Source organism: Hyla sarda, chromosome 6, assembly GCF_029499605.1.
Source record: "Hyla sarda isolate aHylSar1 chromosome 6, aHylSar1.hap1, whole genome shotgun sequence".
NCBI lineage: Eukaryota > Metazoa > Chordata > Amphibia > Anura > Hylidae > Hyla > Hyla sarda.
Window position 1 is genome coordinate 218,494,767 of NC_079194.1, and position 27,126 is coordinate 218,521,892.

The window sequence follows — 27,126 nt, forward strand, 5'->3', positions numbered from 1 at the left end:
TATAATGCAAACATAAAGTAGACATATTGTATATGTGAATAAAAATTTTTTTTTATTTGTAATATACATTTTCCTTACAAGCAGAGAGCTTCAAAGTTAGAAAAATGCAAAATTTTCTAATTTTTCATCAAATTTTAGGATTTTTCACAAGGAAAGGATGCAAGTTACCACAAACATTTACCACCATGTTAAAGTAGAATATGTCCCGAAAAAACAATCTCGGAATCAGAATAATAACTAAAATCATTCCAGGAGTTATTAATGTTTAAAGTGACAGTGGTCAGATGTGCAAAAAACGCTCTGGTCCTTAAGGCCAAAATGGGCTTGGTCCTGAAGGGGTTAATAACCACCCTCTGTTTATCATCACTGAGCCAGTTACTTACCCACTTACATACATACTCCCCCAGCCCAATCCTTCTCATTTTATGCACCAATCATTTATGTGGCACCGTATCAAAATGCTTTGGAAAAATCCAGATATACGACATCCAGCGATTGCCCCTGGTCCAGTCTGGAGCTCATCTCCTCATAAAAGCTGATCAGGTTAGTTTGACAGGACCGATCCCTCAAAGCCATGTTGATATGGAGTCACATTTATTTTTATCAAGATACTCCTAAATAGCATCTCTTAGTTTAACCTCTGTTGTATGTAAATTGTTTGAGGGTTTTCTAACAGGCCTATAATTCCCGGGGTCACCTTTTGACCCCTTTTTAAATATTGGTACCACATTTGCCATGCGCCAGTCCTGGGGAACAGTCCCTGAATATTAAAAATAGGGGTCTGTCTATTACATTACTTAATTCCTTTAGAACACAGGGGTGAATGCCATCTGGACCTGGTGATTTGTCTATTAAATTTTTTTGTAGGCGGCACTTTAATTCTACCTGGGTTAGACAGGAGACCTGTACAGGGGAGTTTACTTTATCTCGCTGTATTTCACCAGGCATTTCATTTTCCTCGGTGAATACAGGGGAGAAGAATTTGTTTAGCACCTTAAGGACCCGGGGTTTTTCTGTTTTTTGCATTTTCGTTTTTTCCTCCTTACCTTTAAAAAAATCATAACTCTCAATTTTGCACCTAAAAATCCATATGATTGCTTATTTTTTGCGCCACCAAATCTACTTTGTAATGACATCAGTCATCTTACCCAAAAATTTACGGCGAAACAGAAAAAAAAAAAAAAAAATCATTGAGAGACTAAATTGAAAAAAAATTAAAAAAATAAACTACTAAATTTTGTAACTTTTAGGGGCTTCGGTTTCTACACAGTACATTTTTCGGTAAAAATGACACCTTTATTCTGTAGGTCTATACGATTAAAATGATACCCTACTTATGTAGGTTTGATTTTGTCATACTTCTGGAAAAAATCATAACTACATGCAGGAAAATTCCTACGTAAAAAATTGTCATCTTCTGACCCCTATAACCTATGGATCTCAGGCACTGAGCAGTCATTCGGTGATCGGACAGCATGGAGGCAGGTAGGGACCCTCTGGCTGTCTTTTAAGCTGTTCGGGATGCCGCGATTTCACCACGGCGATCTCGAACAGCTCCCTGAGCTAACGGCAAGGTTTTAGTTTCACTTTAGACGCGGCGATCAACTTTGAACGCCGCGTCTAAAGGGTTAATAGCGCACGGCACCGCGATCGGTGCTGTACGCTTTTAGCCACGGGTCCCGGCCATGGCCCCACGTTATAGAACGGGAGCGGACTCCTGACGTACATGTACGTCATGGGTCCTGTAGGGGTTAATACATTTGCTTTTTCCTGACCCCCGTTTATAATTTCTTTATTGTTTTTTAAAGGGCCAACACTTTGACCTTTTTACTATTTATATAGTTATAGAACTTTTTGGGGTTAGTTTTACTCTCTCTGGCAATTAGTCTGTCTATTTTTGCAGCTTTTATCTGTTTACATATCCTACATTTTTCTCTATAGCTTTTTAAATGTTTCTTCACTGTTGTCCTGTTTTAGTAGTTTAAATGCTTTATTTTTGTCATTTATTGCCCCCTTAACATTTTTATTCATCCATATATTTTTTTATTTTTATTCCCATAAAAAGGTACATACATCTTACAGTGAGAATTTAAGATATTTTTAAAAAAGTCTCCCATTTAGTGTCAGTATTCTTGTTTGAGGGCAATAAATAAAGGAGATTTTTTAGACTTACCGTAAAATCTCTTTCTCGAAGGATCCATTGGGGGGACACAGACTCTGGGTATATGCTGCTGTCTCTAGGAGGTTGACACTATGGTAACCAAAAAGTAGTCTCCTCCCAGCAGGATATACCCGCCTCCAGGCCACTGAGCAATTCAGTTTCGTCTCTATAGCAATAGGAGGAGACCGACAGGTCAAAGGAAAAAACCATGAACTGTCCGAGAACCCGAAGAAAAAATAACTGAACACTCCCTCGGACAGATAACGAAAAGGAACCCCAGGAAAAAGGGGCGGGAGCTGTGTCCCCCAATGGATCCTTCGAGAATGAGATTTTACGATAAGTCTAAAAAATCTCCTTTTCTCCATCGGCTCCATTGGGGGACACAGACTCTGGGACGTACCAAAGCCGTCCCTTGGGTGGGCAGAGAATAAAAAGGTCAGGCAGTCTGCTGTACCACCCCTACCTGCAACAAGTTATGGCCCAGACTAGCATCAGCCTATGCGAAGGTATGAACCTGAAAGTATTTAAACAGTGTGTAAAGACGACCAAGTGGCCGCTTTACAAATCTGCGAGGCCAAGGCCTTGTTTCGGAAAGCCCAGGATGCTCCCACAGAGCGGGTGGAATGAGCCAGAATCCTGAAAGGTGGGGTCCTCCCCTTGCAGCTGTAAGTTTCCGAAATAGCACATCGGATCCACCGAGAAATGGTGGCCTTAGAAGCAGGCTGTCCCTTCCGACGGCCTTCTGTAAGAACGAAAAAAGAAAAATCGCACTGACGAAAGGAAGAGGTGACGGAAAGATAAGTCCGAACCGCTCGAACCACATCCAAATTGTGAAGCAGACGCTCCCTGGGATGAGAAGGAGCAGGACAAAAGGACGGAAAGACAATGTCCTCGTTGAGATGAAAAGCCGAAACGACTTTAGGCAAGAAGGAAAGATCTGGTCGAAAAACAACCTTGTCCTGATGAATTATCAGGAAAGGGGAACGGCAGGAGAGAGCTGCCAGTTCAGAAACTCTCCTGATGGAGGTAATAGCTATAAGAAAATCCACTTTCCAGGAAAGGAGACGAAGGGGAACCTCCCTAAGAGGCTCAAAAGGTGCACCCTGGAGAGTGCCTAGAACCAAGTTGAAGTCCCAGGGAGGAGAAGGGGATCGGTAAGGAGGGGCCGCATGTGCCACTCCTTGGAGGAAGGTCCGGACATGAGAATTGGAAGCCAGCGGACACTGAAAAAGAATAGAAAGGGCCAAAACTTGACCCTTAAGGGAACTGAGAGCCAGCCCTAGTTCCAACCCCGACTGTAAAAAGGAAAGGAGACGGGGCATGGAAAAGGTAACTGGAGAAAAAGATTGAGCTTCGCACCAACGAAAGTAAGACCGCCAGGTACGGTGGTAAATTTTTGCAGAGGAGGGCTTGCGAGCCCTAAGCAAGGTGCGAATTACCTGGGAGGAGAAGCCGCGGGCCCTTAGAACCGTGGTCTCAACCGCAACGCCGTCAAATGCAGAGACTGTAAATTGGGGTGGCAAAGGGGACCCTATGACAGTAGGTCTGGACCAAGAGGAAGGCGGAACGGAACGTCGTCCAAAAGCCAGACCACGTCGGCGTACCATGCCCTTCGAGGCCAGTCGGGAGCCACCAGAATGGCGGGGACTCCTTCTGCCTTGAGCTTCCTCAGAACCCTGGGAAGGAGAGGGAGAGGAGGGAACAGGTAGGGCAGGACAAAGCCCGACCACGGGATTACTAAGGCATCCGCTGCCAGGGCCAGGGGGTCCCTCGTCTTTGACACAAACTGCAGAACTTTCCGGTTGAGTCAAGACGCGAAGAGGTCCACGTCCGGGGACCCCCAGAGGTCGCAGACCTGCACAAACTCCTCTGGAAGAAGAGAACACTCTCCTGGGTCGGCTGAGGACCGACTGAGGAAATCCGCTTCCCAATTGAGAACTCCCAGAACGTGAAACGCAGAAATGGCTGGAACCACTTGTTCCACCCAGAGAAGGATCTTTGACACCTCTGACATGGCCGCTGAGCTGCAAGTGCCGCCCTGCCGATTGATGTATGCCACAGCCGTGGCATTGTCCTACTGGACACGGTGACCCAGAAGCAGGGACTCCCAATGCTTCAGACACAGATAAATCACCCTCAATTCCAGAACATTTATGGAAAGAAGGGCTACTTGGGGGGGGGGGGCAGAGGCCCTGAACCGTCTGATTCCTGAAAACACCCCCCCCAGCCCGTCAGGCTGGCGTCCGTCGTGACCACCTGCCAGTGGAGGAACGAAGGCCCCTGAAGAAGAGGGGAGAGGAGCCACCAGCGCAGAGACCGCAGAGTCCGGAGCGGAAGAAGGAGAGAGAGACAGAGAGACAGAGACAGAGAGAGAGGTCCTGTCCCATCGTGCAAGTATCGGCAGCTGAAGAGGACGCTAATGAAACTGAGCAAAGGGCACGGCTTCCATGGTTGTCACCATCCGACTTCCATGCAAGTACGGATGGAGACCGGGGATGGTGTCCGGAGGGAGCGGACTCCCGACAAGAGGGCCAGACGCTTGTCCGGCGGAAGGCGAATCCGAGCCGAGGCAGAGTTGAACTGAAGCCCCAAGACCAGAGACTGGGTGGGGGACAGATCCGACTTGTCTTGGTTGACCATCCACCCGAAACGACATAAGGTCTGAAGAGTGAGGCTCACATTCTCCATAGCCTGGGCTCTTGAGGGGGCTTTGATGAGAAGGTTGTCCAAGTAGGGTATCACTGAGACCCCTCTTGACCGTAACAGAGCTACCACAGGCGCCAGAATCTTGGTAAAGACTCGTGGCCAGACCCAAGGGGAGAGCCACAAATTGATAATGACCTTCCAGAACTGCAAAGCGGAGGTACCGCTGGTGTCCGGGAAAAATTGGAACGTGAAGGTAGGCATCCTTGATGTCCACCGAGGAAAGAAACTCCCCTTGATCCATATTTGCCACCAGAGACTGACTGACCCTGCGAGGGAGAACAATCTGACGATCGAGGGACAGAGGAGACCTGTTCCATCGGGAAAGAATCGCCAGTTGAAGGGGGCGGTAATGAAACTGGGCAAAGGGTACGGCCTCCATAGATGCCACCATCCGACCCAGGACTTCCATACAAGTGCGGATGGAGACGGATACCTGGGACCGAAGGGAGCGGACCCCCGACCGGAGCGCCAGACATTTGTCTGGCAGAAGAGAAATCCGGGCAGAGGCCGTGTCGAATTGAAGTCCCAGGAAGGTTAGAGACTGGGTAGGGCGGAGGACTGACTTGTCCCGGTTGACCATCCACCGGAAGCGAGTCAGAGTGTGGAGAGTGACGTCCAGATTCTCCAGAGTCTGGGCTCTGGTTGGAGCCTTGATGAGAAGGTCGTCCAGATAGGGTATCACCGAGATTCCGACAGTAACAGGCCCATCACTGGCGCAAGGAGCTTTGTTAAGACCCGAGGAGCGGTGACTAGACCGAAGGAGAGAGCTACAAATTGAAATTGCCCCTCCAAGCTTTAAGCCACATAGAGCAGCGGATAGCCACTAGGTGGCCCACAGCAAAAGCAGAACAACGGGCTGCCTGCATGGAAGCTGTGCACAGGAAGTCCCCAGCTTTAGAGCATTGGAGAGCCAGAGCAGATAGATCCCACTAAGATATCCTGATGGAGCTTTTGACACCACTGCACCAGGCCCTTGGACACCCATGTCGAGGCGAAGATGGGAAGAAGAGAAGAGCCAGCTGCTGCAGTGGCAAACTTCGCTAAGGATTCTACCTTCTTATCCGTGGGATCCTTGAAGGCAGTGGCATCTGCCAGAGGCAGTGTAGTCGCCTTAGAGATCCGGGAAATTGGTGGATCCACTGAGGGAGGGGAACCACCTTAGTGACAAGGTCCTTGTCAAATGGATCACGTTCTTGAATTGTCTTGATTCCCGGAAACCTCTTGTCTAGATGTTTCCATGCGGTTTCCAGAATGTCGTCAAAGTCAGCGTGAGAGCTGAACCTTTGAAGTGCCGGCTTAGCACGATGAAAGGATACTCCTGGATTGACATCCGAAGATTCTGGATCCTCTATGTGAAAGGTGTCTCTTAGGGCTGTCACCAATGAGTTCACCGTTGCAATTGAGTCCTCGTCTACTAGTTCACCAGGGGAATGAGAATGAGTAGAGGCAGTCCTGGAGGGGGGAGACCCTGACCGAGTACGCGGCTCTGGCATGGCAGAGCGGCGACTCCGAGAAAGTCCTCTAGAGGAACGACGTTTGTGCCCAGATGACCGGATGGGGGGGGGGGGGACCCACGAGGGGAACGCTCACGTCTATCTGAAGACTATATGGAAGAGTCAGAAGAGGCACCCCTAGGATGCTTGTGAGAGCGTGAAGTATGTGGAGGCGAGGAACGGGCCCTTCCAGAGGTCCTGCGCAGGGAAGACCCCTTCAAGGCGGACACCACTTCCCGGGAGGCCTCAGCCACCAAACGGGAGACTTTGGTCAAGTAAGCCATATACTGGGACAGGGAAGAAACCCAGGCTGGTGGAGCGGCTGAACCCTCCGGGACATCAGGCGGTACAGCAGAGCCAGACATTTTGTTATTACAGTGCTTACAGAGATAGTAAGTCACGGAAGTTCCAGGTTTCTGTTTAACAGAGGAAGGAACAGCTCTGGATACGGACATAATGTACAAAGAAAAAAGGAGATAGGAACTTTCTCACCCTAGTCTGTGTCCCCTGTCAGCTGCAGTGAGGAGAACTCACTCTGAGCAGCTAGAAAGAGAGTGAACAGGCCAGCCAATAGGAAGAGAGGGGCATGCCTGAAGCAAGGCACTCACTAACTGACCCCTTCTAACTGAAAATCGTGCCCACGGCGCTGATAGGAGGCTGCTTCGCGCCTCAGAGCTCCTAGCCCTGTGGACGGAGCTATAGACAGCCTTAAAGAACTGTCATGGCGCCCGCTCCTTGTCCCGAGCGCACCTGGCGGCCGTTTATGTGCCTGGGGGAAGAGAGTGGGCGGACAAATCACCGGCAGAGACTGCCGGGGAAAGAGAAAGTAAGCCGGCGCAAAAGTGCCCGGCTCACGGCAGGGCCGCGGCTATCAGCCGCATATAAGGTGCTGCCGACAAAACGAAAGTAAACCGGCGCTGAGAGTGTCTGGCCCGATACAGCGCCGCGGCTGCCAGCCGCATATAAGGCGCTGACATGGCAGCACAAGCACACACATATAAGTGAAGTGCACCAAGCGCGCGCGCGCACGCGCACACACACACACACACACACACACACACACACACACACACACACACTTGTAGTGCCCCATAAAAAATGCCCCCTCAGGTGCCACTGCTCCCCCAGAATAAAGTACAGCCCTTGCATAGGCTAGCCCATAAAGTGTAGGTGGGCCAAAACAGGGGGTCTCCAGAGGTTGCGAGTTCGTAGCTATGGAGAAAAAAAGGGGGGAAAATACTTACCTCAGTCAGAAGAACTTGCCTAAAGGAGTCTTCAGTCAGCAGGTAAATAGGGGGACCCGGACCAAAAAGGTACCACCCAAGCGCTGACCGTTGGCGAGGGGGGTGTGTGTTAACAGCGCATATACGCAATGTCTGTGCCCCCTCACTTGCAATTGGGAAACGGGGAACCGCAGTCCGAGTCCCCACCTGAAAACGGAAAAGGAATTAAAAAAAACTAACACGTCCCTAACTAGGAAAACAAAAAAAACAGAAGACCTGGTCTGGAGCAAACCAGACCATGTCCACCTCCTCAGACATTAAGCTTAAACGGATTAGCTCAGAGCCTGAAGGCGGGTGTATCCTGCTGGGAGGAGCCAACTGTTTTTGTTGCCATAGTGTCACACACCTCCTAGAGACAGCAGCATACACCCACGGTCTGGGTCCCCCAATGGAGCAGATTGAGAAAACTAAATTGCTCAGTGGCCTGGAGGCGGGTATATCCTGCTGGGAGGAGCCGACTTTTTGGTTACCATAGTGTCAACCTCCTAGAGACAGCAGCATATACCCAGAGTCTGTGTCCCCCCCAATGGAGCCGATAGAGAAATCCCATTTTATATTGCTAAGGGCTTCTCCGAGTTGATCAAACTTTGCCTTCCTAAAGTTCATTGTTTTTGTGGCCCCTCGAAAGATTCCCCCCATTTAAGAACAAGCTATAATGTAGTATATTATGATCACTATTTCCTACTTGCACATTAGTTACGTTCCTGAACCGGCTCCCGCAATATAACGCAGGGTCACACCGTGTCATATCGAGTCTGTCCCGGCGGCCATCAACGGTCGGGACCCGTGGCTAAAACAGGACATCACCGATCAATGAAGCACTGTATTAACCCTTCAGACGCGGCGATCAAAGTTGACCGCCGCGTTTGAAGTAAAACTGAAAGTATCCCGGCAGCTCAGTCACGGCGTCCCGAATAGCTTACAGGACACCGGGAGGACCACTACCTGCCTCCTGTGTCCGATCGGCAAATGACTGCTCCGTGCTTGAGATCCAGGCAGGAGCAGTCATGCCCCCTATGGGAGCTATAACACTGCAAAATAAAAAAAAATAAAAAAAGGTTAAATGTGATTTAACCCCTTCCCTAATAAAAGTTTGAATCACCCCCTTTTCCCATAAAAAAATAAAAATAAAAAATAAAAATGTGGTATCGCCGCGTGCGTAACTGTCCGAAATTTATATATATATATATATATATATATATATATATATATATATATATATATATATATATATATATATATATATATATATATATATATATATATATATATATATATATATATATATATATATATATATATCTCGTTAATTAAACCGCACAGTCAATGGCGTACACGTAAAAAAAAAATTCCAAAGTCAAAAACAGCGAATTTTTGGTCACAATTTATACCATTCAAAAATGTATAAACCGCAATCAGAAACAAAAATGGTACCGATAAAAAAATTCAGATCACGGTGCAAAAAAACGGAACCCTCAAACCGCCCCATATGCGGAAAAAAAAAAAAAAAAAAGTTATAGGGTTCAGAAGGGGATATTTTTAAAACAAATTTTCCTGCATGTAGTTATGATTTTTCCAAAAGCACGACAAAGTCAAACAGAAAAAAGATAAGGTTTCATTTTTACTGAGTAGAAACCGAAGCCCCCAAAATTAGAAAATGGCGTTTGCTTCAATTTTGTCGCACAATTATTTTTTTTTTCTGTTTCGCCGTGGATTTTTGGGTAAAATGACTAATGTCACTGCAAAGTAAAATTGGTGGCGCAAAAAATTAGCCATAATATGGATTTTTAGGTGCAAAATTGAAAGGGTTATGATTTTTTAAAAAGGTAAGGAGGAAAAAACGGAAATGCAAAAACGGAAAAACCCTGCGCCCTTAAGGGGTTAGGGACACTCCACTTACCTCTGACTTTGTCATTGGTGTCAATATGTGCCATGACTGCTGGGTCCTCTCCAGCCTCACACAGCAACCTGTCAACCAGATCTGTGATGTGCCGAACTCGAGCGCCAGGAAGACACACTGTTCGGCGATCTGGATCTTTGTGACAGATCTCCCTGTCTGTCCCCCTAATAATTGAGTCCCCCATTACCAGTACCTGTCTGGCCTGCCCTGAATTCCTCCCTCCCTCCATACTGTAGCAGACACCCCCCTGGAGGACAGAGGCAGAGTTCTGCTGCAGTACTGCTAGCTCTGAAATGGCATCCTCCTCATCTGCCAACCGTTCAAACTTGTTGGGGTGTGCCAGATCAGGACTAGCCTCCCTGACACTTTTCCCTCTATCCAGTTTTCTGACTGTAACCCAGCTAACTGCCTGACTGCCCTGCACCTCCGTCCCACTATCCTCCCCCACCTCTAACCCAGAGAGTACGTTCTCAGTGAGCAGGAGACTCCTCTCCAAGTCGTTAATGCGTCTCAATGTTGCCAGTTACTCCTCTAGATCCAGGATCTGGGCTTCCAAATAAACAACTCGCACAACAATATGCACCTTCAAACTGCTGTTCAAGGATTGCATACATTGTACAAGATGTGCACTGGACTGAGTTTTCCCAACATGGAGGCCATCTAGTTATGGGATTTCATAGATTAACAGCCAAAAACAGACAGTAGCTATTAGAATTAAATTCTCTGTAGACCTTGTGAGTTAAAGTCTCTACAGTGCAAGTAAAGTAACACTCACAGCGATCTCAAACTCCTGCTTTCAAACTGTCAGTTTCATAACTCTTTCACTTCCTCTCTTCCAAAGCCCACTCAAACAGAGCACGCTCAGAACTGAGCCCCAAACTAAGATTTATACACCTGTGAGCAATCTACCCCTTCCCCTAGAGGTTAAGTACAGAGTTAAAAAATAAAAAAATAAATAAAAAAAAAGTGATCCTCGATGTGCAAATGTGAGTAATCCCACAAGTCACTCCAATTTCACAGATTCCCTGTCATCAGAAACAATTTTTTCCTTTACATACTTCCTTCAAAACTAAGCATTTTCCTAATATACTTCATAAAAAAAAATGTATTGCTAAAGATGTGAAATAAATGTTTAAAAAAAAGCCCAATAGGGGTCTGTCACTTTAATTTTGAAAATGAACCCTGGCATCTAGGGCTCTTTGGTCCTGGTTACAAAAAAAAGGCCTAAAACTTGAAGGGAGTGGGGGGGGGGGGGGGGTTCTCTCCTGTGCTCACGCAGTACAGTATAATAATCCAGCTTTTAACCGTGTTAGGAGAACACCTGTGAGATCCAGACAAGATGCAGACAGCTTGCAGCATTCACGTGCACAGTGACAAGCAATACAAGGTGCTAAACCATTTATATGCAAAATGGTGAGAAGAATTCAGAAAGACTCATTACATTAATACATAGATTAAAAAGAAAAAAGGTATTTTACATATTAACCCATGCATATTATTATGCTACATGCTCATTCCGGATAAGACTGCGCCTGCTGCAAGCAGACATTCAGCTGGCAGTACTCCGCCGGCTGAATGTCTGCAGTGTGTAAGGATACTTAAATTTCTCCTGTGGCAGAGCTGCAGGGAAATTTAGCACCTACTTCAAAAGTTACCCACAGATTATAAGATTTGGCAGGAACAGCAGCACACATTACAGGAAATCCCTTCTGTAAATATGTCTGATATTTCAATGACTTATGTTATTGATAAATCTCTATTTCTAGCGTATAACTACCCCAGCAAGGGTCGCTCCTGATCTAGTTTTGCCTCCTGAATTATTATTGGATGATGTTAATAAAAGCATTGAAACTAAAATATTACAAAAGCCATAGCAGATCCCCTATGGGCCTCATCATATGTCAATGGTGTCCTTTCAGCAAAGCTGGTAGATTCAGTATTACCATCATGGTTTTGGACAGAATGAAAACCATGGCAATAGTGTGAGCAAAATTTGCTGGCTGTAAACTTTCCTATAGTGGGAAAGGGGCATCTGCCCCATTACATACATAGCACTGCTCTGCACCTCTGCTCAAACCCAAGAACCTTACCTTCATGACAAGCTCTGAGAACTTTGGTGAGCTGGCTGTAGCTAGTAGACTGTCTTGAAGAAGCACCAGAAGAGCACTGCAAGGACAGAGAAAATTGGTTAGTCAGAGTAGAAACATTTCCCCATATATAAAACTCACGTGCAGCCAAACCGACATACCTCAATATATTAGTCTGGTCTGACTTCTCTAGCACTTTAACCACAAGAAGGTTCACTGAACGCACCACTTGTTGTCCCTCTTCTAAATCTTCCACCCTGGAGTCGAGCATTAGGGTGATGAGACCATGCATCAAGTCCTTCAGAACTCCTGTGGAAGCCTCCCGGGCCAGACTTTCCATTTGAAAAAGCTAGGCAAAACACCCCAAAAATATATAAAAATATAAATATAAAAATATATATATCATGAAATAAAATGATAAGAAGCAGAGGATAATAATGTTAATTTCTGCTTTTTCTTACCGATATCATGTTGCCAATGATACAGCTGTAGAGACGAACAATATCATCTTTGTCCAGCCGCTCATCCGCCATGTGAGTGTTGTATATGAGACGCAGCTGCATGAAGGTGGCAATCAGGAACTGATCTATATGACCCGACATTGCTTCTGCCTTATCCTCCTGACGCAAAACTTCATCAATCTAGAAGCAAAGTAAAAAACAGGGTTTTAGCTCTCCAAACAGAATGTTACAACAGCAGTTTTATAGGAGCAGAATGTGAGTACTAGTTACCTGAGCTAAAGCTTGTATACTGGTATTGATGTCACCACTGGCAACTTGTGATATCACAAAATTGATAGTAGAAGCAGTGTTACTATGCATGTCATCAAAGTGTGGGGATACAGCCCGAATCCTGTGGCAAACAGCATGAGTAAGAATACAGTGGTGGAAATCAATAAGACATCAAGATCTACCCTGCCCACTTGATTTATATTCCTTTGGAGCTGCTTTTAACAGTGGCATTTTAGGGTTAATAGCTAGTATCTATAGTCTTTAGAAAATGGCTGTTAATTATATGCTTACTACATAGGAAGGGCTGGTACACTTTGCTGTTAGGCAGGAGGACACGATTGACTTTTCATAAGGATTAAAAGGGGTACTCTGCCCCTAGACATTGTATCCCCTATCCAAGGGAGTGATAATCCAGGGTTTCATTGGTAAAGGGCCATTTTTATTTATTTAATTATTATAAATTTTTTTTTTTTTTTTTTTTTTTTTTTTTTTTTTTTACACATTAACTTGAATTTTTTTATACATTTCTTTAAAATCAGAAATTTTTGTTAAAATATTATAATATCTCTCTCTCTATATCTATATCTATATCTATATCTCTATATCTATATATCTCTATATCTATATATCTCTATATCTATATCTATATCTATCTCTATATCTATATCTATCTCTATATCTATATCTATCTATCTCCAAAAAAATATATAAAAATAAAAAAACAGAAAACCCATCCCACCCACATGGAAATACCCTCCCCCGAACCCCCGTGTCCTTTCTTCACAGCAGAGAAAACAAAAACAATATTATGGAAGACCGTGCAGTGCAATACAATGAATCATCCCACAAACGAGGCATATTCAAGGCTAAAAACATTCAAAAACATAAGAGAAAATATACATTTCAAGTAGCACAAGAGAAGGGGCAACAAGTGGCATGGGCCACCCAGACACAAAAAAACAGGAAATTAGACCACGGACAACACACCAAGGCAAACATAACACAAGTGTAGACAAGACTAGAATAGATTACAAGCAAAACAGAAATTAGTGGTTAGACCCCCAACCCCCCCAGAAACACCTTCCATTGGAGTTCTCCGCAGATTGGTGGATGGCAGACCAGGGGTATCAATCCAAGGACCCCATATAGACTCAAAGTTACGCATAGCTTTTCTCTTAAGGTGTACACCTTTTTCCAGTCTAATGATATGATTTAATTTTATAATCAATTTATAATCATTTTATAATCAATTCCACAACCAATGCTGTGCAATTAGTTCACGAGCTTGGTACAAAATCCTACTAACACCAATGTACAAGCCACCATCCTCATCCAGCCCTTCCAGATATCCCAATAAACATATCAGAGCGGACAAACATACACCCACCTAATCAATTGTCCCACATCATTCCAAAAATATGTAAGATAAGTACAGTCCCACATCACATGAAACAAGTGAGCATCGGGAAAGGAACAACGGGGACTGCAGGAATCCGGCCGCACCCCAATCCTATGCAGGAAGGCGGGAGTACGATACACCCGATGCAGTAAAAATAATTGGGACACCCGGTGGGCCTCCAACAGTGCAAGCACGCGGTCATAGCCATAATCTGTGCTCACTACTATGTGGGTCCCAATATGGGACCCACCTCCCATTTATACTTAATATTCAATCGATAGGCTTCATAATAAGAGGACAGTAGGTCCCTATACAACAGATATCACACCTTTAGTAGAAATCTTAGTGAACAAATCATTCACCACGACAGACGAGTCGACAGTCAAATCACAAGCTCAAGACTGCGCATCAAGGGCATGTCACAGATGTAGATAACGATAAAAGAACGAGTGAGGCAGAATAAATTCCTCCCACAATTGAGAAAATTACTTCAAGATATGCCCATCATACAGCTGTGAAAGACACAAAACCCCATGAGAGTAATGAGCACAATTCAGATAAACCAAGATTATGCCAAAGAGGAGAATATGTAACAAATACAGGATAATGCATAAGGGTCTTAAATTTCATCCACACCTTACGGATAAGCACAAAAGTAGGAGGAAGGTCTGGGGTATGTGTCTGTGTAACCATTTCCAGCAAATAAATAGGGGTCACTTTACCACTATGCCTTGAGACTAGATCACCTGTGCGCGCCATAGTGGTACACTGTGCCCACCCCTTCAACTGTTGAACCTGCAACGCTAAAAAGTACAACCAAGGATTTGGAATGGACAAGACACCTGCCTCTTTTCCAATCATTGTTTCAAGACTGATCCTAGCCAACTTGCCATTCCAAATAAGCTCCCTAAACAAGGACTGAATCCTAAGAAAATATTTCATAGGAATCCAGACAGGGGTATTATGCAAAATGTACAAAAACAGGCATAAGAACCATTTTTACTTGGTTAGATCTACAGACCATGGAGAGGGGAAGCTTACGCCAAGTAGCTTCTTTACGAGAACTACGGTCTAGCAACAGGATAAGATTGAGAGTAACAGTTTGAGGAATGGCAGTAGCATACACATGCAGATATTTAAACTAACTATGGGAAGGCCAACCCTAGCAATAACCGGTACAGAAGGGAGGGGGTCAAAAGGGAAGGATCATGGACTTGTCCCAATTAATAGATAGGCCGGAGTAAGTACCATACATTTCTATAAGTGCCATTAAAGGGGCAAGGAATGCGCAACATCTCCCAGGAAGGGGAGCATGTCATCTGCATAAAGGGCAACACGTTCCTCTAGGTCCCCATAACTGAAGCCTCTAAATTCTGTGGAAGCCCTAATGAGTACCGCCAGGGGCTCTATTGCTAAGGCAGATAGAAATGGAGATAGGGGACACCTATTGTGTACCACGACCCAGGGGAAAGGAATGGGAAAGAAAACAGTTAGCTGGAATTCTAGCACGAGGGGCAGCATACAACAATTGCACCCATGTTAAGAACCTGGGCAACAAATCCCGTATTTTTATATTACACCTTTTACAGATTATACTATGCAGCAGTACATCTGTATTGCAGCACAGTATAACTATCTGGATCGCACAGGCTGTATGTCCGTGTGATACTGCCTATGGCTGGACCTCACAGGCTGCCATACTAGGCAGATAGGAGGCCATCAGCTGGCCTCCTGCTGCCATGGCAACCAATAGGATCCCTCGATCACATTGTGGGACCACAGTTTGTGAACAGGGGAGCCCCCTCTCCTGTTAACCTGAATATCTGTTTAAAAAAAAAAAAAAATAGATTACTTTGATTATAAATCGCAAAAAATGACAACAGAGGCAGAATTCTCCTCACTGTGCAGTTATGCATGATGGGGAGAAGTGGTAAAAAAACAAAACTATTTTGTACAGTGCTGCACTATAGTAATTTTTCATATGCGTGAAAAACTATTTGAGGTACACCTTAACCCCTCAGGACGGACCCATTTTTTTTTACCTTAATGATCAGGCTCTTTTTTATTTGACATGTGTCTCTCTAAATGGTAAACACTTTAGAAAGCCTTTTCTGAGCTGAGCGATTCTGAGACTGTTTTTCGTGGCCTATTGTACTTTAATATAAATGGTGCATTTTTGTTGACTTGTGAAAAACTGGAAAATTTCTGGCGTTTTTTTTTATGGCGTTTACTATGCAGTAATAGTGATGTTCTATTTATTCTGTGGGTCAGTACGATTATGGCAAAACCCATTTCATATAGCATTTTATGTTCTTTCCTTTTCTGAGCATAATTCTTTTCCCGCCCTTTGTGTTATTTTCCCTGACAGCCATATCTTTATTTTTGTCCAGCGCCATTGCGTGAGGGCTTTTTTTTTGTGGACAAGCTGTACTTTTTATTGGCATTTTTGCGATACACGCTACCTTTTCTTTTTTATTCCACTATTTGTACCTTAATATGCGAATTTTGTGCTTTTTTTGTAGTGTTTTTTTTCGGTGTTCACCGTGCGGGATAGGGATAATTTACATTATAGCTTTATAGTACACATCATTATGAACATGGCAATACCTAGTATGTATATGATTTGTGTGTTTTTATGATAATACATTACTTTTATGGGGAAGTGGCTTTTTTTTTTTTACACACACTTCATACTTTTATTGAAGAACCTTTTATTTTATTTTTCACTTTTTACAGGTTATACTATGCTGCAATACATTTGTACTGCAGCACAGTATAACCTGATGAGCTGCGCACACCATGAGCTGGCCTCCTGCTGCCATAGCACCCTCCCCCTAATAGAGCACCATAGATGCCGTGATCAGGACTGATCACAGCATTTAATAGGGTTAATGCTGCCAGGACCAGCGAGATTGCAGCCCCAGCAGCAGGAACCTGGTGATTGACAAATGGGTCCCGCAGAAGAGCAGGCGATCAGCAGGACGTATGCATACATCGCAGTCGCATACATGTCGAGTGCTGGGACGTTTGCATACATCCTGTAGCAGGAAGGGGTTAAAGAATTATTGCAGGAAGGGGTTAAAGAATTATTCTCACCTACGTGTAGCACATTGCCAGGTTATAAATTGGACCATCACGATTCTGAAAGTCAAGGGGCCACTGCCCTAATTCAGCACTGTTAGCCCTTCTAAGTTTTCCCAGCCACAGGCCTGGGAGCTGGGACTGTGCTGTAGGTATTGCCTCCTGGTACGTTTCTATGATACTCTTTAACATATATCCTAGCAATGTGCCATAATTTAGATGGAAATGTCAGTGTAAATAATGACACATTGTGCCAAATTTGCCCCATCTATGCTGGAACAGCCAAACGCATTAGACACAAACAAGTGGCAGAATATCCTATCTGCATAGTGCAAACAGCAACTTACTTTGGTTCTGGGATCAGGACTGGTTCAAATATATCTTCCAGTTTGTGCTGAACCAGTGCTGGCATCTCACACCTCACCGTGCCATTATCATTTTCAATTTCATCCAAATCTAACTGGAATTCTCTTGGAACTGAGTGAGTAGGTTCGGGGTGTCCTCCCATGTTCCGAGCTTGACTGTGGGGGGGAAATAAAAAAAATTTAATTAAAATAAAGTATTTTAGCTGCTTGGGAGAATTTTTTTTTAAATTTACAAAAGCCTAGATGCAAGATTGTCCATGCATAACAGTGTCACTGAAAACCAAGCAATCTACATGAACATGCCATAAATGGCACCTGCAGATACTTAAGCATGACAAATGTAATGTTTTTAAAAGAAAGCCATAAAAATAGTTTTTCTGAGGTAGCAGCAGAACACAGGAACCGTAGGATGTACCAAAAGCAGTCCACAGGGTGGGACCAGACAGCAACCCGCAAAATAAAATGTAAAAAAATTCAGGCAGAAGGCTGAGCCATCGCGGCCTGCAGCACCTTGCGACCAAAGCTGGCGTCAGAGGCAAAAGGTGTGCGCCTGCAAGGCCAAAGCTCTGCTGTGAACCGCCGAGGAGATTGGTGGAATGTGCCATAATCTGGAAAGGCTGGACTTTTCCCTTACAACGTTAAGCCTCCAAAAAATGGCAGAACGGATCCACTTCAAGATGGTTGCCTTAGAAGCCGGATGCCCCTTACGATGACCCTCCAGAAGGAAAAACAAAGAATCACACTGCCAGAAGGAGGAAGTGACCGATCTTCACAGCCCTGACAACATCCAAGCGATGGAGGTAATGCTCCCTGGGGAGAGGAGCCGGACAAAAAAGAGGGCAGAACGATATCCTCATTCAAGTGGAAAGCAGAGACCACCATGGGAAAGAAGGAAGGGACTGGACGTAGAACAACCATGTCCTAGTGGAGAACCAGAAATGGGGGGGGGGGGGGCCTGCGACAGGATACCAAACGGATGGAGGTGACTGCAATGAGAAAGGTCACCTTCTCTGAAAGCAAGCGAAGGGAAACATCCTGGAGGGGCTCGAACGGTTCCCCTTGCAAGGCAGAAAGCACAAGATTCAAATCCCAGGGCGGAGTGAGAGACCTGTATGGGTGAGCTGCATTGGCCATGCCCTGCAGAAAAGTGCGGACATGGGAGTCCAATACCAAGGGGCACTGAAACAGAATGGAAAGAGCCAACACCTGTCCCTTGAGAGAACTGAGTGTCAAACGCTGTTCCAGCCCCAACTGCAAAAAAGAAAGCAGAGACGGGGAACCGGGAATGGGCCTTGCACCACCTAAAATAAGCCTGCCAGGTCCAGTGATAAATCCTGGCGAAGGAGCATGGTGCGGATAACTCAGAAAATTATCGAGCTCTAAGAACCGGGGTTTCAACCGCCACCACGCCGCCAAACACAGCTGCAGTGAATTCGGTTGGCAGAGTGGTCCCTGGGAAAGCAGATCGGGACAGCAAGGAAGACGCATGGTATGTCGGTGACTAGACGAATCACGTCGGTGTACCACGCTCGCCTGCACCAATTTGGAGCCACAAGAAATTGCTGAGATGCCCTCCACCTTGAGCTTCCTCACGACCCTGGGCAGAAGGGGGAGAGGAGGGAAGAGGTAGGCAAGGGCAACCAGGGGATCACCAACACGTCCACGGCTAGAGCCAGAGGGTCACGGAACTGTGCGACAAAGCGAGGAACCTGCCTGTTGAGACGCGAGGCAAAGGGGTCCACGTCCGGAGTCCCACAGCGGCCGCATATGTCCGCAAACCCCTCCGGGTGAAGGGACCACTCCCAAAGGTCGGCTGAGGAGCGATTGAGTGTCTGCCTTCTAAGTGTCCACCCCTGTAATGTGGATTGCCGATATGGAGGGGAACTGCCGTTAGGCCCAGACCAGGCTCGTAGAGTCCTCCATCATCGCCGAGGAACTGCGAGTTCCTCCCTGGCTTGATTTACGCCACTGCTGCGGCGTTGTCCGACTGGACTTGAATCGGATGTCCATGGAGAAGAAGCAGCTCCCAGTGGAGGTGGCACAGGAAAAAGGTCCGGAGTTTCAGGACGTTGATTGAGATGAGTCTCCCAAAGAGGCCAGAACACAAGCTTCCGGAACAGCCATCCGATTTCCAGGTAGGACCCACCTTGAAAGAGGGAGCCTTAATAGACTGCGAGGCCACCAGCATGGCCGAGCAACCCGAAGCGAAGGACCGAAAGTAAGAGGATTTGCGGCGCGGATCGGAGCAGCGTGCCATATTTTGAGAAAGCAAAGACCTCTTTCCCCCTGTCGCCTTGGAAATAATGTCATCTAGGCATTTCCTGAAGAGCCTTAACCTGGAAAAGGGTAGCACCGTAAGGGATCTCCTGAGGTGGCGTCGGCATCCCAGGCCTTAAGCCACAGATTTTGACATGCGAGAAACTGGACGATGTACTGCAGGCCGAGTCGTCCACTTTGAAATTAAGTCTTGAGGAAAAGGAAACCGTGCTTGAAGCTTCTTGGTCCCTTAGAAATGTTTTTTCAGGGTGCTTCCAAGCCACATCCAGCAGAGAGTCAAATTCAGAGTGAGAACTGAAGACCTTGGGAGTGTGCCGGGAGCGGCAAAAGTAAAACTTCCGGAGCTGGGTCCAAAGTTCCAGAGTCCTGCAGACGAAAGGTGTCCCTGATGGCTGGCACCAAACTGTCCACCATTTCCAACATGTTTGTCTCCCTCTGATTCAGGGGATCAGACTGATGCCTCTTCCCCTAGTTCCCCAGAGACCGGGAGCGGAGGTGGCCTTAGATCTAGTTGAAGTGGACCTGGAACGGAAACAGCTGGAGACCTGGATCAGTCACCGAGGGGGCAACCACGGGAGCGAGGACGCTGCAGGGAAGACGGGGGGGGGGGGGGGGGGGGGAAGGGTCAGGCGAGACTGAGCGAGTCTCCAGGAAAGGCAGACACAAGGAGGACCGCTCCAAGGCTGTAACCACCTACTGGGAGACCCGTGTCAAGTCGGAAATTAACTGGGAAAGGGAGGAGACCCATTCAGGAGGAGGAGCAGAAACCGCACATTCCAGGGGGTTATCCTGAGATAAGGAGGGCTGGGCAACAGGCAGGACAGTTGGACTCTGCTGAACCCCCAGGCATTCTGGTTTTGCAGCCCACACAAGATTAGTAAGTGACTAGTGCTGCAGCCATCTGTCTGGGAGGAGCGTCAGGTCTGGGGTCAGACATAGGGATAGTAAGAGAGAGATGTCGTTAACCAGCTAGGTGTCCCTGCATCATGCCAGGCTGCAACAGCAAGATAAGCAGGGATCCGGACCTAAGGTACAACCCCTGGTGCTGGCGAGAAGGGGTTAAAGGGGTACTCCGGTGCTAAGACATCTTATCCCCTATCCAAAGAATAGGGGATAAGATGCCTGACCGCGGGGATCCCGTCGCTGGGGACCCCCATGATCTCCCACGCCGCACCCAGTTATCATCAGCCCCCGGAGCGTGCTTGCTCCGGGTCTGATTACTAGCAATCACAGAAACGGAGCATAGTGACGTCACGGCTCCGCCCCTGTGATGCTAACAGGGTGCGACGTGGTAGATCACGGGGGTCCCCAGTGGTGGGACCCCCGCGGTCAGGCATCTTATCCCCTATCCTTTGGATAGGGGATAAAATGTCTTAGCGCCGGAGTACCCTTTTAACAGCACATACTCTATGTACTGTGCTCCTTCATCACATAAGTGGGAACAGGTAGGGCCATGCTCCTGAACCTCCACCTGAAAACAAAACAAAGGGAAGGAAAAAATCCTAACTATACAACCCTATCTCAAAAAACAAACAAACGGAAAAGACCAGGTCTGGAGAACTCCAGACCTGTGTCTGCCTCAAACTGACACTAAGCTTAAATTGATTAGCTCAGTCAGTAGGCAGGGTATATCCTGCCAAGAGGGGCTGATTTTTATTTTTTTGTGTTTCCTAGTGGTAGCAAGATATACCCATGGTTCCTGTGTCCCCCAATGGAGCCGACCGAGAAATGGGCTTTCCTGCAATAAAAGGTAGAATTAGCAACCAGTCGATAATACACAAATCTACAATATGTACCCAGGGAATGGTTGAACACTTAGATGTATATGATCCTTTGATGAAGGGAACAAAACGAAAAAAAAAAAATAATTATAAAATATACACCGTACATACTCTAGTATAAGCAGAGTTTTTCAGCACGCTTTTTTGTGCTGAAAACACCCCCCTCAGCTTATACTCGAGTGAACTCTCCGCCCTCAGGGGTCTTCAACCTGCGGCCCTCTTTAGGTTTCAAAACTACAACTCCCAGCATGCCCGGACAGCCATCGGCTGTCCGGGCATGCTGGGAGTTGTATTTTTGAAACATCTGGAGGTCCGCAGGTTGAAGACCACTGCGACTTTCGTCATCATCCAGACTGCCCCCCACCCCCTTTAGTTTTGCACATGAACTTCCCTGTGAGTCGTCGTCAAGGCAACGTCACTATTCCGGGGCCGAAGCGCGGAGAAGAGGGCCCCCCTCCCCCCGGTGAAGATGGAAAGCCTGGAACGACTATCCCTCCCCACCCGACGGTCCCTGCAGCATAGATAGCCCGGACCAGCTCACCCTTCCTTCCCGCCAAGCGGAGGAGAGTACAAAACTAAAGGGGGTGGTGGGGGGAGAGTCTGGATGATGACGAAGGCCGCAGTGGTCTTTAACCTGCGGACCTTCAGATGTTTCAACACTACAACTCTCAGCATGCCCGGAGAGTCAATGGCTCTCAGGGCATGCTGGGAGTTGTAGTTTTGAAACATCTGGAGGTCCGCAGGTTGAAGGCCACTGTTCAGACATTGACAGACGGTGATGATGAAGGGGGGGGGGGGATGATGACCAGCGTTGAAGGGGGGATGACGACAGGGTAATGATGAAAGGGGGGGGAGAGGGATGATGTATTTCCCACCATAGGCTTATAGTCGAGCTTATACTAGAGTATATACGGTATATATAATAAATCTGATAATTGTCTGCAAAAAAATAAAAAATAAACGAATGCAGAAAAAAAAATCCCGAGGCCTATACTTACATCCTGTAAGTGCGGTACATGATTCTGTCCAAGGAAAGGCATTGACAGAAGAACAGAACATTAAGTGCTTTTCTAGTTACCGACAACAGTGTGAGACAAAATGCATTTCAATGCTGAACCTACTTCAGTTTGGAAGACATGTCTTCAGCAGGTGCTTTTCGCAGCAGACTGGCATTGGCACTCTGAACACGCTGAGGTTTCTCTTCTGGTTGTTTAGGTGGAGCAGCCACAGACTGCTTCTTACCAGCACGTTTTATCCTCTCCTCTAGCATGCTCAAGTCTTTCTCCGACAGCTATTGGGGGGGGGGGGGGGGGGTGTTAGACAACAAAACACATAGAACAATGAATTCGGTCCATCATGATTGATGATCATATGATCTATTTTCTGCCAGGTATACACACACTTACATTTCCTATGAGCTTGAAGACTTGCTCTCCATGCACATTGTACACAGCCACAATGGTATTAAGAGCAGCATTACGCACGGTGGTATCTCTATCCCCAATGTGTACAGCAATCTCCTTCAGAGCTTTGGCAGGTGTTGGTTGACAAACATTCACACCATAGGATTCAACCAAGCAGCCAAGCTCCTCCAGGCACTCTGTGCAGAAAGAACAAACAAAAAAAAAAAAAAGTTGTACAAGTGTCTTCAATTTCTTCTTTAAGAGATATACACACTTTGCATAACTAACCAGCTCTTTGCTTGGAGTTTTTAGACTTTATCCCTTCCATCACAAAGTTAAACATCTTGCTAGCTGGGTACACCTGGCACATTTTGTTCAAAATGGCACGCACATCCTTTCGTACAATATCTTTTGGCTCGCCTACCTGTGAAAATACCAGATGACAAAGCACTGTTATTAAGACTTTAAATCAAAAAGCTCCAAACAAATTAAATACCCACAGGCAAGTAGTATCGGTCTCATGGATAAAATTTTTTTTTTTTTAAACTGACGCGTGAAAGGAGGTGCACACAGGTTTGGAGCTCTCCAGACCTTGTCTTTATTATTTTCCTAGCTTAAGGCTTAAAAAGTTTAGTTTTTCTCTCCTTTTTTCCAGCGTGGGGTGACAGGAGCATGTTGCCGACTGATCCCCCCACATGCGAGCTAGGGGCACGGCCTATTGGATGAGAATGACCCGTTAACCCCTCCTCGCCAACAGCGCCTGGCGGTGTACCCAGGGTCCGGGTCCTCCATTCGCCCCTGTTCGCCATGTCGGCAAAAGGCAGGTGGCACTAGCTGGTCGAAGACTTCGAGGGAGAGTATGTGGCGGTTGAGGTGAGTATATTTCTCCCCCCCACGGCGAACGAGCAATCCGCCCGTGACCGCCACTGTAGGTGCCTGTTGCTGGCGGGTTTGGGGCCCGGGCAGCGAGGGGTTAACCCCCTCTCCCCTTTATGCAGCTTTGGCTGCATCTCCCATCTGGCTGTCCCCTCCCCCTAGCTGTTGGGACTCTGCTTTATTGGGGGGGGGGGGGGGGCTGGGTGTTCTACTTACAGTCCGGTGGAGGACATGTGCTGGACCTGGGGTGAGCCTTCTCGCCGGCTATTCTATTTGATGCCGACCACACCGTGCGAGCGCAGGCTCGGCCGGCACTGTGTTTGCACATGGCCGCCGCGAGCAGGGTCTCCATTACGGTGGCTAACTCCGCCCTTCTTCCATGTTCAGCGCGCAAGCCGGTGGTACCTCCCCTTCCGCTAGCGCGCTGCTGGGGGGGTGGGGGTGATTGTCCCGCCCTCCTTCCTTGTTCTGGGGGAGACACGGGCGGCAACTGCAGGAGCTTGCGTCCCGGACCCCTATTAACCCCTTCCGGAGGAGAGGCGGTTTGGCAGGCACTTATGTGCTCTGCTCAGAGCCGTCGCTCCTCCAGGGGGTCTTTTTTCTGCCTTATGGGGCGGCCCACCTTCTCGTGCCGATCGCACCGTGTGAGTGCAGGTGCGGCCGGCACTGTGTCTTCCGCCGGCGAGCGGGCACTGTGGAACTCTACAGCCGGGGTCCGGGTCCCTGGCGGCACATGGCCGCCTCCCGGGGTCCTTTTCCCCCATCACAGCGACTAGCACCACCCCTCTTCTTCCCCTTCCAGCGCGCGAGCCAGCAGTACCTCCCTCCCGCGCTCGCGCTGCTGAGGGTGATTGTCCCACACTCCCTTCCTGTTCCCAGGGCGACACAGGCACCAGTCTGGCTCCCACGGCAACTGCCGCAGGAGCTCGCGTTCCGGTTCCCCATTAACCCCTTCCGGAGCGGCGGCTTGGCAGGCACTTATGTGCTCTGCTCTGAGCCGTTGCTCCTGAGGGTCTGTTTTCTGCCGCTATGGGCAGCACTTTCTGGGGGAGTTTTATTGGGGAACTGGGGTACAGGCCAAATTTTCAGGTATACTATCATTAATAAAAAAAAATAAAAAAAATAACACTTTTCTTGGTCACTCAGACCATTTGTTGGTGTTTGGTTCCCTCTTGTGGCCAACACTTGTATTACAGTCTGATTTCTATTGTTGCTCATTTCATGAAACACATGAACACTGCAGAGGCGGGGTGTTACATGGGACTTATGTTCCCTTGGTTTAGGGGGTCCTGTTCCAACGATATGTTCCCTTCCACTGCTGAGGGCCACGCAATGAGCAAGTTCCTCCATGTCCCTGGCAGACGATCAGGTTTCTCTCTAGATTCCTCATCTGTCAGGTCTGCCGCCCACCCATCCTAGGGGTGTTCCTGGCATGTCATGCTGTGGTTTTCCCTTCTCCACGGGCTATAGCTTTTGCGGCTAGGGCTCCGGATACCCTCATCCGGCACACAGTCCTCATGAGTATATTCCTTCATGGCATGGAATAGACTTTTTTTCATATGCGGACAGTAGTTTCGCCTGTCCCTCTTTTTGGGGCTGCCGCTTCCACGGCTCGCACTCTGTACCCCACTGCTGGTGCGAGGTGCCTTCTCTACCACCTGTCATACATTTTCAGCCACTGTATCTGCGGCTGCAGTTCCGGTCTCTCACTGCTGTTGGAGGTGTCCGACGGAGTGTCCCATTGTCCATTATGTCATACATCACATGGCTGGTGCATCTGGAGTTTTCGATACCTCATTACTGTGTGAGGCATCCGATGGTGTGTTCCATTTTCTACTATGGACCCATACCAGTGAGCCAGACAGCGGTCTGCGTGGTCTACTATACCGACTTTCATACATCATATGCCTGATGTACCTACGACTGGAGTTACGATACCGATGAGTCGTTGTCTACTATGGACCCATACCAGTAAGCCTGACATTGGTCTGCATGGTTCCCTACACCGCCTGTCACACAGCAAACGGCTGATATATTTGCAGCTGGAGTCCTGGTACCCGAATGCGTTGCGTGGTACAGACAGGATGACTCGCTGTCTACTATGGACCCATACCAGTAAGCCGGACAGTTCTCTGCATGGTTTCCTGCAACCGCCTCTCACCCGTCACACGGCTGACATGCTGCGGTTGGATTTCTGGCACCTCTCTACTGCGAGGTATAGGCGGACCGACTCCTTGTCTATATTGACCTGTGCCAGTAGTTCTCTGCATGGTTTCCCATACCTTTACTGGCTGACAATTCTGCGGTTGGACTTCTGGTGCCTCTTTCCTGTGAGGTGCCCGATGGGATGTCCCCTTATCTTCTGTGGACCCATACCAGCGAGCCAGACAGGGGTCTGCCTGTGGGTCCACTCCGCATGTTGTGCATCACTCAGCTGATATATCTGCAGTGGGTGTCTCGGCGACCGCTTTTGTGCGGGTGCCGACGGAACTACCCATCATCTGCTATTGAACCATTCCTGTTAGTCAGTTGTCTGCGTGTTTCCTACAACCGCCCGTTATCCATCACATGGCTGATGTTCCCGTGGTTGGAGTTTCGGTACCTCACTACTCTGCGAGGTGTTCGTCAGAGGGTCTCACTGTCTCTTCTGGCCCATATCACCCGGCTGCTGTATCTGCGGAGGGAGCTTCGGTACCCCGCTGTTTTGGGTGGTGTCGACGGACCGGCTCTGGGTCTTCTACGGACCCGTACCTGTTGACCAAGTGGAGGTCTGCGTTGCTCCCTACGCCGCCTGTTTCACATCTCACGGCTGATGTATCCGCGGCTGGAGTTCTGGTACCTCCTACGGTGCTGGGTGCCTGCCAAAATGGCTTGTTCTCTCCTAGGGTTCCATACCACTACGCCACACCGTGGTTGGCATTTTTCCTCTGCCGCCTGTCGCGGCTGACGGCTGGAGTACCGGTTCCCCACTGCTGTTCGTGGTATGCACGGAACTGACTCATTGTGTTCCAGGGACCCTATGAGGTTGACCAGGATGCATCCCATGGCTCCTCTGCCTCCCTCCCTTCTCCAGGAGCCGGGTTTCCGTCTCCAGGAGCGGGGTTTCCGTCTCCAGGAGCGGGGTTTCCGTCTCCAGGAGCGGGGTTTCCATCCATGGCTCTTTCACCTCCCCGCCCTCCAGCCTGTGTCTATGGAGCAGTTACTGACTTTATGTCTCTTCTCTTCACGCTTCGGGCGTTGCCCTCGTTCAGTTTGTCTGTTATCTACTCCTCTGTTTCCGTTGCCATCGGTCCATGACCTCAGGGCCGCCGCGAGCATAGCCTGTTTTTCCGTAACTCACCACTGAGTGAGGGAACTGGGGTAATGTTCCCACAGGTACGCAGGTTTGCTGTCAGTTGGTCGTTCCTTCGGCTGCTGGGTCTCTCTCCTCCACCTGGTCAACCATTTGGTCAGACCGCACTCTAGTACCCCACTTTATGTGGGGGGCTGACTGGAGTCATCTTGGGTTCTCTGGAATTCTATTCTTGTCGGCCGATCGGTTTGCCACGTGGCTGTCTACTGACTCCAGTTATCTTCCATACAT

General features: G+C 47.6%; 1 protein-coding gene across 1 annotated transcript in view; it reads right to left on the minus strand.

Moving 5' to 3' along the window:
* CKAP5 (cytoskeleton associated protein 5) overlaps positions 1 to 27,126 on the minus strand; it is a 135,626-nt gene that overhangs the window by 21,613 nt on the left and 86,887 nt on the right. The window contains 8 exon segments of the mRNA XM_056526452.1: positions 11,634 to 11,709; positions 11,792 to 11,979; positions 12,092 to 12,271; positions 12,362 to 12,482; positions 17,189 to 17,362; positions 22,386 to 22,555; positions 22,671 to 22,864; positions 22,956 to 23,091. Coding sequence (XP_056382427.1) covers positions 11,634 to 11,709; positions 11,792 to 11,979; positions 12,092 to 12,271; positions 12,362 to 12,482; positions 17,189 to 17,362; positions 22,386 to 22,555; positions 22,671 to 22,864; positions 22,956 to 23,091 — 1,239 coding nt within the window.